We start from the raw sequence: 14,169 nt of genomic DNA, 5'->3' as shown, positions 1-14,169 counted from the left end.
GGTTTGAACCCGCCACCCTCGGTATATGGGGCCAGCGCCCTACTCACTGAGCCACAGGCGCCACCCGACTTAATTTTCCTTTTTTTTTTTTTTTTTTAATTTTTTTTATTGTTGCAGTTTGGCAAGGGTTGGGTTTGAACTCACCACCCTCAGTATATGGGCCCAGCACCCTACTCACTGAGCCACAGGCACTACCCCCGACTTAATTTTCTTAATTGACTTTAATTTAATTAATGTAGTGTCTTTTCATTGAAAATGTTTTCTTGCTAAACTACACTTTAAAGTTACTTGTGAAAAAAAAGCAAACACTTTTTTGTTGTAACAGCTTAGAAACTGGTTGTGACTCACGGCTCGATGAACATGAGGCTTTTCTGCAACTCCCTTGCAGATTGATGTAGGCAGGCAAAGATACACTGAACCACCTGAGCTGCACCTTCAACATCCCCATTTCATGGAAGTAAAACAACGAGCATCAGGGTAGCTAACAATACGCTTGCGATTTCATGGCTAGCCAGAAGAAGCATGAAGTATAGCCTCTTGTTTTGGATTGACTATGTTTTAGTTTATTGCAGTGCTGCCTCGGTAGACAAGAATTTGAGGTTCGGGGTCTTATAGTAAAAACCACGTTGGGATTTTTGGGTCCGCCCTTTGACATGCGTAGACCACTCGGGGCTTCATTCTCAGTTCGCGCCCCGCCCCGCAAAGTGCACCTCCCAGAAGGCCATGGGCCCGCGCGACGTACTTCCTCCCGGCGCCCCTTGCGGCGGGAAAGAGCAGAGCGGGCTAGAGGCCGACGTGACCATCTTTCGTCGTCGCTGCAGCCGCCGCCCAGAGAGGAGCCGTCGAGGGCCCTCACCCCGCAGCCCCCACTGGCCATTATGTCTGCCCAGGCGCAAATGCGGGCCCTCCTGGACCAGCTTATGGGCACTGCCCGGGACGGTGAGTCTGGGCTGCCGGCCAGGCGAGGGGCGTGGGCGAAAGTGAGGCGAGGTCGCCGGGCGGCCTGAGGCGGGGGCCAGTATCTTCTGCGCCTGCGCGGCGCGCCGCTTCTCTCCCCAGCACGCCGACCGCAGGCTCCGGGGCTTTGTTTAAACCAGTTCGCCTCTTAGCTGTCCGCAGCTAGGCTTTTTTCCCGGCTAGTTGTGGGTCCCCGGCGGGCTCCTCTCTCGGAGTCCGCGCCGTCAGTGGGGCTCCCATGTACCGTCCTGCGGCTTCCTCCTCAGCCAGCGCCCCTCCATGAACTGGGGAGTTGGCTAAGAGATCTGGCAGCCGGGTGGCAGAACTCTCCGAGGTTCCTCGGGGAAGGACCTACAGCCTGGGGAGCCGGGCCGTTGTTGTTCTGTAGCATTACATCTGTAGGGAGATGTAAATTGAGCTTTTCTAACGTGGGTTCCTGCCGAGTACTTTTCCAGCCTTCCCCTTCCCCCTGTCACACAGGAGAGCCTCTGTTTAGCCAGCGCTTGGCAGTCGGTAGGTAGGTTGTACGATAGGGAGGAGTGCTAAATCATGACGGTTGTTTCAGGAGAAAGCAGTTGGATTTTTGCAAAACTATATACCTGCTGTGGTTTGTTTTCTTTTTTACTGAAGTAATGAGGTTGTAAGTTCACACTGGCACATTCGCAGGGCTGTGCAGATTCCTTGCACTTTATTTCATAGGTGAATAAGTGCTTTTTAGCTTTCTTTGTATATTGAGTTGCTTTTGAATTGCTTCCCATATTTTTATTTCATACAAACTGAACAATTGTGGCCCCTCTATTTTATTTATAAAGGTTCAGTGTATCTTTGCCTGCCTACATCAATCTGCAAGGGAGTTGCAGAAAAGCCTCATGTTCATCGAGCCGTGAGTCACAACCAATTTCTAAGCTGTTATAACAAAAAAGTGTTTGCTTTTTTTCACAAGTAACTTTAAAGTGTAGTTTAGCAAGAAAACATTTTCAATAAAAAGACACTACATTAATCCTGGATGCTTGCAAATCCTAAAATATATTCCTCCTCTAGTATTACACAGCTCTGTGTCATATACACAGCTTACCTTTAAAATTTGTCACATACCACTTTGCCTTTACTTTTATGTATCATTCCCCCTGACTTCCTTACTGCAGGTGTGGGCAAGAAAGCTTTTCCTTTAAAACTTTTCAACAGCGGGCATAAAATTCTGCAGCTGAGGTCTTGAAGAATGCAGATGGGTACAGTATGTGTTGGAGCTCACAGTGTGTATTGACTAACCTAGTTCATTTTTGGTTTTTTTGGTATTGTCTTGTTAAAAGTGACTCCCAGGTGTCAACTCTCTTTTTTACGGGTGGGGCTGAAAGGGGGAAAGGAAGAATAAGAGATTATTTAACAGTCATCAAAGTTAGAAACCTTTCTTCTTCATGTAATGTTAAGCAAAATGCTGACTATCCTGTACATCTGTCCATACCAAAAATTAGATTAACAAATAGCTTTTGTTGGTGGAAATTACCAGCTATCTAAGTCGTATGTGGTGATTCGTGGCCCTCTGATTGGCATGGGTCTTTGGAATTTCAATGCCTACAGGTAGATGTGGGCTAATGACTGTTTAGCTCTCAGCCTTTTATTTCTGACTCCTTGACTTTTTTCGCACGATGATGGAGTCAGATCTCATTAAGTGTGATTCTTCACGTTATACTTGGCCTCAAAAAAATGTGTATTCCACTCCACTTGTAAATACCTTTAGAACAGCATTTCATTATATTTGATGGGGAGAATGCAGAAATGATAGCCTACAAATTATCCAGATGAATTATTGCACCAGATAACCTTTTGTGGTTAATGTGATAATACTGTTTTATTTAAAACCACAAATGAATTTCAGGAGACGAAACCAGACAGAGGGTCAAGTTTACAGATGACCGTGTCTGCAAGAGTCACCTTCTGGACTGCTGCCCTCATGACATCCTGGCTGGGACGGTAGGTGCATTTTGGGGGACCTTATAGAACATTCCAACATGGATGCTTTATAGGCAGTGAAGGTGTTTCAGGTTGACTCTCTCTTCCTTTAGTACAGTGGTTCTCAACCTTCCTAATGCCACGACCCTTTAATACGGTTCCCGTGTGTCGCTACCCACAAGTTGAGAACCGCTGCTTTAGTCGGTTCTAATGCCCTTCAAATTATAGATTCTGTTAGTTTGGTGGGATTTTATGTTATAGAACAAATTTCACTGCTGTAGTATTCTGTCTGCAAAGTTGTCAGATTTTTGTAAATTCATTTATTTTGAGATATTCACAACTAAGTAGTACAAATATAATATGGCTGTAGCAAAAAGTATTATTAGGTCAGCCTGTAGTTCTTTGAAGATTCTGCATGTTTTGCCTCTTTGTTTGCTTGATTTCAAGGTGAATAGTATGAAGACTTTTCTTTTTGAGATAAGAGTCTCACCCTGTCACCCTGGGTAGAGTGCCATGGTGTCATAGCTCATAGTAACGTCAAACTCCTGGGTTGCAGTGATCTTTTTGCCTCAGCCTCCCAAGTAGCTGAGACTACAGGAGCCTGTCATGAAGCCCGGCTGGTTTTTCTTTTTTTTTTTGAGATAGAGTCTCACTAAGTCACCCTCAGTAGAGTGCTATGGCATCATAGCTCACAGCAACCTCAAACTCTTGACTTCAGCGATTCTCTTGCCTCAGCCTGCTAAGTAGCTGGGACTATATGCGCCAGCCAGAATGCTTGGCTATTTTTTGGTTGTAGTTGTCATTGTTGTTTAGCAGGCCTGGGTTGGGCTCGAACCCACCATCTTTGGTGTATATGGCCAGCGCCCTACTCACTGAGCTATGGGTGCCAAGCCCTGGCTGGGTTTTGTAATTGTAGTACAGATAGCGTCTTGCTCTTTCTCAGGCTGGTTTCAAACTCCTGAGCTCAGGTGATCCTCCTGCCTTGGCCTCCCAGTGTTGGGATTACAGCCATGAGCCAGCATGCCTGACCTGACTCCTTGACTTGTTTGGCACAGTGATAGAGTTCTTTTCGTTCAGGTCAGTTTATTTCATTCAAGTCTCCACTCATATGTTTCCCCACACCTCAGGAGCATTTGAGCAGAGACTTGAATGGTGAGAAAAACACATGTGAAATTTGTGAATACAAGCTGTGGGTGGAAGAGAAATTAGAGACAGAAGTGCTGTTGGTGTGTCTGGAGTGGTTGAGTGAAGGGAGACAGAGGCGGAGGTTATGGAACCAAGTGAATAATGAGAAGCCATACACTGAATAGGGTCACTGCATGTTTGGCCTTGGACTTAGGCAGCTCAGCAAAGGGAGTGTGAGAAGAAACAGGCTGAGAGTGAGGAGGAAACCAAGGAGACCACTGCACATGAAGAAAGTGTTTTGCAGAGGTGTGAATGAACAAATGTCAGAGACTGCTGAAGGTCAGTTGCAGAAGGGGATTGTTGTAAAGGTTGAGACTCACTATTGTGGGATACCCTGAAGTGAGGGATACTTGAATCGAAAGTTCTGCGGAGTTTGTGTTTTGTGATAAATTGAAATAAAATATATCAGAAAGATGAAAGTAGTTATGCCCCACCTAGGGCATCTCTAGGTCCACATTTTTGCTCAAACCATCTCTTATTACTGGTAAAGAGTGGGTCAAGGAACAATGGAGGTAATCATTTTATTGAGGCTTGGGGTAAAATGTATAGTTTGTTTCTGAGACAGGGCCTTGCTCTTTTTTTTTTTTATTCAGTTTTGGCCAGGGCTGGGTTTGAACCCACCACCTCTGGCATATGGGGCCAGCGCCCTACTCCTTTGAGCCACAGGTGCCTCCCTTTTTTTTTTTTTTTTTAAAAGACAGAGTCTCACTGTGTTGCCCTTGGTAGAGTGCTGTGGCATCACAGCTCATAGCAACCTCAAACTCCCGGGCTTAAGCAATTCTCTTACCTCAGCCTCCCGAGCAGCTGGGACTACAGGCACCCGCCATAACAACCCCCGGCTATTTTTTGGTTGCTTAGCAGGCCGGGGCTGGGCTCGAACCCGCCAGCTTTGGTATGTGTGCTCGGCGCCCTACTCACTGAGGTATGGGTGCCAAGCCTTCTTTCTTTCTTTTTTTTAAAGCCAGTAAAATTTAGCTAGGCTCTCAGTCTGTTGCCTAGGCTAGAGTGCAATGATGTCTTTATAGCTTACAGTAACTGCAAAGGCCTGGGCTCAGGTGATTCTACTCAGCTTCCTGCATAGCTAGGACTACAGACAGGTGCACATCAACACGTCTGGGCTAATTTTTTTTAACTTTTTATTTTTGGTTTTTTGTTTTGTTTTGGTTTTTGGCCGGGGCTAGGTTTGAACCCGCCACCTCCAGCATATGGGACCGGCGCCCTACTCTTTGAGCCACAGGCGCCGCCCAACTTTTTATTTTTGGTAGAGCCAGGATCTCACTATGTTGCTCAGGTTGGTCTCAAACTCCTGGCTTCAAGTGATCCTCTTGCCTCTGCCTCCCAGAGTGCCAGGATTATAGGCATGAGCCACTGCATCTGGCCAAAAATGTAGTTTTGGTTAGTAAATTTGGAACAGTCAGGTAGCAGCTAGAGGGAAAGTAGTGTAATTTGTCTCAGTAGAACTCGTTTTCTGAAGATTCTAGAACCTTTAGTGCTCTTCTCTATCACCAGTGGTAGACTGGGAGAGGCTAGAGTGGAGAACACAGTTGTTTGTGCAGTAAAAATGGTCTGACATTCTATTTAACAGCCACTTGGAATATTCTGCTTGGTGTTAGGCTGCCAGGGAAGTGACCAGTACTTCTCCACCTCCTTGTGGAAACTATATTTTAAATAACAGTACATGGTACTTAGAAGAATAAATGAAGCAAAAATTGTCAGGTTTTCAGGGACAGTGATGTTAGTTGCAACTTTGGCTTCTAGAACCACCATTAATCTACCCCTAGATCTCCAGGTACCCAACATAATATGAGCTCCATCTGACTTCAGAATAATCATAATGAAGGAGAAAAGTCAATCTTTTGTCATAATGAAGACCTTACTGCTAGGCAGACCAGTTATTTCCCCAGCCCAGTGCTGCTTTGTCACTGGTCACACTGAAGGGTATTTTAGCAGTGAGCACAGCTTGTGCTTAAGAGTCAGGCGCTAGGATGGTTGGCTTAGGATATTAAAGATTTTATAACCTGTGAAGTTTTGAAATAGTTTTGTTTTTTTTTTTTAAACAAATGCTACTCCTGGTGATAAAACTAGCACTCTGTGTATACACACACATTAAGCGACCCAGGAAACCAGCACGCAGGGCGCAAAGTTCTCCCATGCTGACTTTGCCCAATACTCAATACTACCTATGAATTTTATCTTATTTTATTTTATTTTTTTTGAGACAGAGTCTCATTATGTTGCCCTTGGTAGAGTGCTGTGGTGTACAGCTCACAGCAACCTCAAACTCCTAGGCTTAAGCGATTCTCTTGCCTTAGCCTCCCAGTAGCTGGGGCTACAGGCGCCCACCACAACAACCGGCTATTTTTTGTTTCAGTTGTCGTTGTTGAGCTAGCTGTGGTGTATGTGGCTGGTGCCATAACCACTGTGCTACAGACGTGGAGCCTGAAATAGTTTCGAATACAGTTGGAGTTTATTTTATTTTATTTAATTTATTTATTTATTTTTTTGTAGAGACAGAGTTTCATTTTATGGCCCTAGGTAGAGGACCATGGCGTCACACAGCTCACAGCAACCTCCAACTCCTGGACCCAAGCGATTCTCTTGCCTCAGCCTCCCAAGTAGCTGGGACTATAGGTGCCCTCCACAACACCCGGCTATTTTTTTGTTGCAGTTCGGCCGGGGCTGGGTTTGAACCTGCCACCCTCGGTATATGGGGCCGGCACCTTACTGACTGAGCCACAGGTGCCGCCCTACAGTTGGAGTTTAAAGGAGTTCTAGATTCAGCATTCTTTTTTATAGACTTTTTTTTTTTGAGACAGAGTCTCAAGCTGTTGCCCTGAGCAGAGTGCTGTGGTGTCATAGCTCATAGCAACCTCCAACTCAGGCTCAAGTGATCCTCATGCCTCAATTTTTCTATTTTTAGTAGAGACGGGGTCTTGCTTTTGCTTGGGCTGGTCTTGAACTTGTGAGCTCAAGCAATCCACTTACTTTGGCCTCCTAGAGTGTTAGGATTACAGGTGTGAGCCACTGTGCCCAGCCTATAGACATGTTCTTTTGTCTGCTTGGGGCTGTCTCCTAATTAAGTTGTTGGATTTTGTTTTCTTTTTTCTTTTCTTTCTTTTTTTTTTTTGTAGAGACAGAGTCTCATTTTATTACCCTCGGTAGGGTGCCATGGCGTCACACAGCTCACAGCAACCTCATATCCTGGGTTTAGGCGATTCTCTTGCCTCAGCCTCCCAAGTAGCTGGGACTACAGGCGCCCGCAAACAATGCCTGGCTATTTTTTGTTGCAGTTTGGCCAGGGTTGGGTTCGAACCCACCACCCTGGGTATATGGGGCTGGCGCCCTACCCACCCAGCCACAGGCGCCACCCTTTGTTGGGTTTTGTTAACATGCACTCTGTAAATTGGCACCATGATCCCTGGCATATGAATGTCCCTACTGCTGTGTAGGTGACCAGAGGTGAAAGATGTCTGCACAGTATTGTGCTCAGGATTTAGGTTAAAAATATTTATTGTTGTCTAATTGTACTGCTTTGGGTGGCTAGAACACATAATAGTATATCATGAGAGAGCTTTTTGTTTCTCAAATGGAGCAATTGAATGGGCCAATTTTATATCCAGGGTCATTTACCAGGTTACGACAATATCAGGAGATTTCAATTGGCTCTGAATCAGTCTTTTTTTTTTTTTTTTAAGACAGAGTCTCATTCTGTTGCCCTAGACTAGCATGCCATGTTATCGGCCTAGCTCAGTGTACCCTCAGACTCCTGGGTTCAAGCAATCCTCCTGCCTCAGCCTCCTGAATAGCTGGGACTATAGGAGCCCACCACCATGTCTGATTAATTTTCCTGGGTTCAAGCAATCCTCCTGCCTCAGCCTCCTGAATAGTTGGGACTATAGGTGCGGGCGGCGCCTGTGGCTCAGTCGGGACTATAGGTGCCCACCACCATGTCTGATTAATTTTCCTGGGTTCAAGCAATCCTCCTGCCTCAGCCTCCTGAATAGCTGGGACTGTAGGTGCCCACCACCATGTCTGATTAATTTTTCTATTTTTATTAGAGACAAAGTCTTATTCTTGCTCAGGCTGGTCTCAAACTCCTGACCTCAAGTGATCCTGCTGCCTCAGTCTCACAGAGTGCAAGGATTATAGGCCTGAGCCACTCTCATCTGGCCTGAATCAGCCTATTCTGCTTTATTCCCCTTGATACACAAAGAGTTACACAAAGCCAAGTGTTAGATTGTGTTATAATTGCCAAAATGCAATTTTTATCTGCTTTTCCCTTTCTTCGTCTCTGTGCCAGGCACTGAATACTTGAGTAGTCAAGGTTGAAAGAAAAAGGCGTGGGCAGGGCACTGGCCCCATATACAGAGAGTGGCGGGTTCGAACTTGACCCCGGCCAAACTGCAACAAAAAATAGCCGGGTGTTGTGGTGGGCGCCTGTAGTCCAGCCACTTGGGAGGCTGAGGCAAGAGAATCACCTAAGCCCAAGAGCTGGAGCTTGCTGTGAGCTGTGATGCCATGGCACTCTACCGAGGGCGACATAGTGAGACTCTGTCTCAAAAAAAAAAAAAAAAAAAATACATTGTTTAAGCTAGATGTGGTGGCATGTGTCTGTAGTCCCAGCCACAGCTGAGGCAGGAGGGTCCATTGAGCCCAGGAGTTTGAGAGCATAGTGAGCTATGATTAGTACACTACCTTCTAGCCTAGGTGACAAGAGCGAGACCTCATCTCTAAACAAAAAAGAAATCTAGGACAACCTTCATAGTTGACCACTTCCCTACACTGAGTTCTTCCTTAAGTTGACATAATTTTCATGGATTGGACCTATATCATCTGTATGTATCAGTACAGTAGTCCTATTTACTTATGTTGGCCACCTCTATATGTTGACCAGTTATGGTCCCATGGGTGGTCAATTTACTGAAGTTCTACTGTGTGACAATTTGGTGACAATTGATATACCAAGTCATCATATGCTTTCTACAGTGGGTAGGGATTCATGTGTAAATTTTTTGTTTCTTTCCCATAGCGCATGGATTTAGGAGAATGTACCAAAATCCACGACTTGGCCCTCCGAGCAGATTATGAGATTGCAAGTAAAGAAAGAGACCTGTTTTTTGAATTGGATGTAAGTTTTCCTTGGTATTGATTCATTCTTACTGCAAAGAATCAATATTGAATTATCAAGATTAATGTATCATATGTAAGTTTTGAAGCAACATAACAAAACACTCATAATACTACCACTCTAGCTGAGAGATAGAACTTGGCCAATGGTGTTTTATACCTGTGTGTCTATCACCCCATCACTATTCCTATGTTGTATGTATTATTTCCTTGTTTTTAAAATTATTTCTATTACATATTTTTATGATTCCTTGGATAATATGTTTATTCTTGCTTGGTTTCAAGTTTTATAAAAGTGATTGCATTGTAGATAATCTTTAAAACTTGATTTTTTTTTTTTTTTTTGAGACAAGAGTCTTACTATGCTGCCCTCAGTAGAGTACTGTGGTGTCACAGCTTACACTCTTCGGCTTAAGTGATTCTCTTGCCTTAGCCTCCGAAGTAGCAGGGACTACAGGAGCCTGCCACAATGCCTGACTATTTGTTGTTGAGACAGGATCCCACCCTATGCCCCTGAGCAGAGTGCAGTGGGTGTGGTAGCTCACCGCAACCTCAGACTCAGGGTGCGGGCACCCCGCTGCCTCAGCCTCCAGAAGCCGCTGGGATTACAGGCGCTCGCTATGCCCAGCTGGGTTTTTCCATTTTTTCATGAGTCTGGGTCTCACTGTCGCTCAGGCGAGTCTCTAACTCCTGAGCGCAAGCGTTTCTTCCTCCTCAGCCTCCCACAGTGCTGGGATTACAGGCGTGAGCCACTGCGCCCAGCTACTATTTTTTTGTTGCAGTTGTCACTGTTGTTTAGCTGTCCCGGGCCGGGTTTGTCACTGTTGTTTAGCTGTCCCGGGCCCAGCAGCCTACGTGTATGTGGCTGACACTGTAACCACTGTGCTATGGGTGCCGAGCCTAAAACTTGATTTTTTGTTTAGTGTTATATTTCTGTTTACCCATGTTTTTGAGTACTATTTGTTTTTGTTCTTGCCTGAATATTTCTCAGGGTATCCTTTCTTTATTCATAGATACTTGTATTGATTGTACCTTTTTATTATTGTGAACAGTATTAAGACTGTTTAGGCTGTATTCCGGGGAGAGGAATTACTGGTTTGGGGGAGGATGGTAGAGTCAGGGTCTCACTTATTGCTCAAGTTGACCTTGAACTTCTGGGTTCAAGCAGTCCTACCTCAGCCTCTTAAAGTGCTAGGATTTCAGGTATGATTCTCTGTGCCTGGCCCAAAGAGGCCGTTTTAGAATTTTTCCTGTAATTGTTCCCCCTGAATGAAATTGCGATCCTTAACTGGGCCACACACCATTGTAATACGTAAAATTTTTTCTTAAGGACCAGTTTTCATTCCTGTCCCCATTGAGAATACATGATTTAGAGTCACTTGATTTCAATTTTTTTTAATCCCTTTTCCTCTATCACTAGAGTTCGATAGAGGGGTTTGATGCCATTAACATTCTGAGTGAAAATGGGGAAGGGACTGAGCATGGGATGAAGGAGCCAGTGAAAAAACTCAGGGAAGAGGTCCACCCAGTGACATTTTAGAGTAATTTCTATTTAAACCAGTGGTCTTAAAAAGTGATTAAAATTCTTTTTCAGGTACATTCTTTAACAAAATAGTGTACATTTCAGTGTTGAATCTGTGAATTAACTAATAATGCCTCTACCAACTCAATTAACAGCTGGGGCTTGGAAATAAAAGTTTTCTATATTGTGAGTTTTATTTTTAATTTTATGAGACAAGAGTTTCACTTTGTCTCCTTTGGTAGAATGCTGTGGTCTCACAGCTCACAGCTCACAGCAACCTCCAACTCTTGGGCTTAAGTGATTCTCTTGCCTCAGCCCCCCATGTAGGTGGACTACAGGCGCCTGCCACAGCGCCTAGCTATTTTTGTTGTTGTTATTGTTGTTTAGTAGGCCCAGGTGGGTTTGAACCTGCCAGTCCTACTGTATGTGGCTCGTGCCCTAAGCACTGAGCTATGAGCTCTGAGCCCCTAGCTGTTTTTAGAGAAGTCAGTGTCTTTCTCTTGCTTAGGCTGGTCTTGAACTTCTGAGCTCAAGCAGTCTACCTGCTTCGGCCTCCCAGAGTGCTAGAATTACAGGCACGAACCAATGTGCCCAGACTCAGTTTATTTTTTAAATGCCTTGATTAATGCTAGAGAAGTAATAAATTAATTGAAGGGATTGAGACTACAGAAGAAGACTGAAATATATGTGGTAATCTAATACACTGTGTTAGGAAGGGTGTATATTCGACCAGTGTGTAGTAGAAGGATGTCATAAAACAGTGTTGAAAACTGCATTACCCAGTTTGAAAAATGCCAAGTTGGATCTCCCCTAGAGTGAATTTTTTTTTTTTATAAGTGATTCTTTTGCCTAAGCCTTCCAAGTAGCTGGGACTACAGGTGCCTGCCAAAATGCCTATTTTTTGTTGCAGTTGTCATTGTTGTTTATTTGGCCCAGGTTGGGTTCGAACCCGCCACCTTTGGTGTATGTGGCTGGCACTGTAACCACTGTGCTACGGGTGCCGAGCCCCCAGTGTGCATTTGAATTTGTTTTGCCATTTTGAAGTGTTGCAAAGCCTAGAAGCCATAAAAGAAAGATGCAAACATTTGTCTATATAAAAACCTAAAATATTAGCACATCAAAAACTCACATAAACAAAACGGTGGGAGAAGGGGAGAGATGTTAGTCAAGGGATACACACTTTCAGTTATAAGATAAAGTTCTGAAGATCGAATGTACATACATCATGGTGACTATAGTTAATAACGGTATATTATGTTCTTGAAATCTGCTAAGAGTAGATCTTAAGTTTCCTCACCAACAAAAAAAGGTTAGTCTGGGTGCTTTGGCTCGTACTTACCATGCCAGCACTTTGAGAAGGTGAGGTGGAGGATCCTTTTCAGGCCAGGAGTTTAAGATCAGCCTAGGCAGTGTAGTGAGACCTCATCTCTAAAAAGAAGAGTTAGTCTGGTGTGGTGGCAAGTGCCTGAGGAGGCTGAGGTGGGAGGATAGCTTGAGCCCATTGAGTAGCAAGGTTGCAGTGAGCCACGATTGAGCCAATACATTCCAGGCTAGGCTGCAGAGTGTGATTCTGTCTCTTTTAAAATAAATAAAGAGGCGGTGCCTGTGGCTCAAGGAGTAGGGCGCCGGTCCCATATGCCAGAGGTGGCAGGTTCAAACCTAGCCTCGGCCAAAAACAAAACAAACAAACAAAAAATTAAAATAAATAAAGGAGCAGCTCGGCGCCTGTGGCTTAAGCGGCTAAGGCGCCAGCCACATACACCTGAGCTGGCGGGTTTGAATCCAGCCCGGGCCCGCCAAACAACAAGGACAGCTGCAACCAAAAAATAGCCTGGTGTTGTGACTGGCGCCTGTAGTCCCAGCTGCTTGGGAGGTTGAGGCAGGAGAATTGCTTGAGCCCAGGAGTTGGAGGTTGCTGTGAGGTGTGAAGCCACAGCACTCTAGCCAGGGTGACAGCTTGAGGCTCTGTCTCAAAAAAAATAAAAATAAATAAATAAAGTAGTAATTGTATGATGTAATGAGTATGTTAATTAGTTTGAAGTGATAATCATTTTTTTTTTTTTTTTGAGACAGTCTCACTGTGTTCCCTTCTGTAGAGTGCTGTGACGTCACAGCTCACAGCAACCTCAAACTCTTAGGCTTCAGTGATTCTCTTGCCTCAGCCTCTCAAGTAGCTGGGACTACAGGCGCCCACCACGATGCCCATCTATTTTCTTGTTGCATTTGTCATTAGTTTAGCTGACCCAGGCTGGGCTTGAACCCACCAGCCTCGGTGTATGTGTCTGGCGCCATAATCACTGTGGTATGGGTGCCGAGCCTGAAGTAATAATCATTTCTTAATGTATACATATATCAAGACATCATTTGAGGGTGGTGCCCATAGCTCAATGAGTAGGGCGCTGGCTACATACACCAGGGCTCATGGGTTCAAACCCAGCCTGGGCCAGCTAAAAACATCAATTACAACTGCAGTAAAAAAATGGCCAGCCGTTGTGGCAGGCACCTGTAGTCCTAGCTACTTGGGAGGCCGAGGCAAGAGAATCGCTTAAGCCCAAGAGTTTGAGGTTGCTGCGAGCTGTGACACCACGGCATTCTACTGAGGGTGACATAGTGAGACTCTTGTCTCAAAAAAAGAAAGACATCATTTGACACCTTGAATTATGTGTAGTTTTTATTTGTCAGTTCTACCTTAAAAAAGTAAATATTCACATAGTAGAAGTCAATAAATTGGGACACATCATTTGCAGTATGTATGAGGATGACCTAGTTTCCTTCATATTTAAGGTAAACTTCATGATTGACAACAATATGTATACATATATGCATATATAATACAAAAATAGCTTGATAGAAAAGTGGGTTAAAGGGCACAAAAGGACATTTCCTAGCAGGTATTTAATCCTGTGCTCACCTTGACCCTGAACTAAAAAGGTGGGGAGTTAAGTGATCTTGATATACCTACTGGATAATTTAGCAGCTTTTTTTTTTTTTTTTGTAGAGACAGAGTTTCACTTTATTGCCCTCCGTAGAGTGTCGTGGCGTCACACGGCTCACAGAAACCTCCAACTCCTGGGCTTAGGCGATTCTCTTGCCTCAGCCTCCCGAACGGCTGGGACTACAGGCGCCTGCCACAATGCCCAGCTATTTTTTTTTGTTGTTGCAGTTTGGCCAGGGCTGGGTTTGAACCCGCCACCCTTGGCATATGGGGCCGGCGCCCCACTCACTGAGCCACAGGCGCCGCCCAATTTAGCAGCTTCTTAACATGTAAGAAAGCACACGCCAGCAGGGCCAGCTCTGAGAGCAAGTCTAACTGGCACTTGCATATACACAAAATGAATTTGCTTCAGATTATTATTATTATTATTTGAGACAGAGTCTCACCCCGTCACCCTTGGTAGAGTGCCATGGCGTCGCAACCTCCTACTCTT

General features: G+C 44.7%; 1 protein-coding gene across 3 annotated transcripts in view; it reads left to right on the top strand.

Moving 5' to 3' along the window:
- The first annotated feature begins 768 nt into the window (after positions 1-768).
- LUC7L (LUC7 like) overlaps positions 769-14,169 on the top strand; it is a 45,128-nt gene continuing 31,727 nt past the window's right edge. Inside the window, exons 1-4 of one of the 3 annotated variants that reach the window (XM_053556077.1) lie at positions 808-939; positions 1,770-1,840; positions 2,834-2,928; positions 9,122-9,220. In XM_053556077.1, the coding sequence (XP_053412052.1) occupies positions 9,125-9,220 (96 nt within the window). In that variant the 5' untranslated portion in view covers positions 808-939; positions 1,770-1,840; positions 2,834-2,928; positions 9,122-9,124. The other 2 variants (XM_053556075.1, XM_053556076.1) reach the window with 2 other exon arrangements.

Source organism: Nycticebus coucang, chromosome 12 (assembly GCF_027406575.1).
Source record: "Nycticebus coucang isolate mNycCou1 chromosome 12, mNycCou1.pri, whole genome shotgun sequence".
In the NCBI taxonomy this organism is placed as follows: Eukaryota; Metazoa; Chordata; class Mammalia; order Primates; family Lorisidae; genus Nycticebus; species Nycticebus coucang.
The sequence above is the reverse complement of the archived record's forward strand: the minus strand, read 5'-3'. Positions and strand labels throughout refer to the sequence as shown.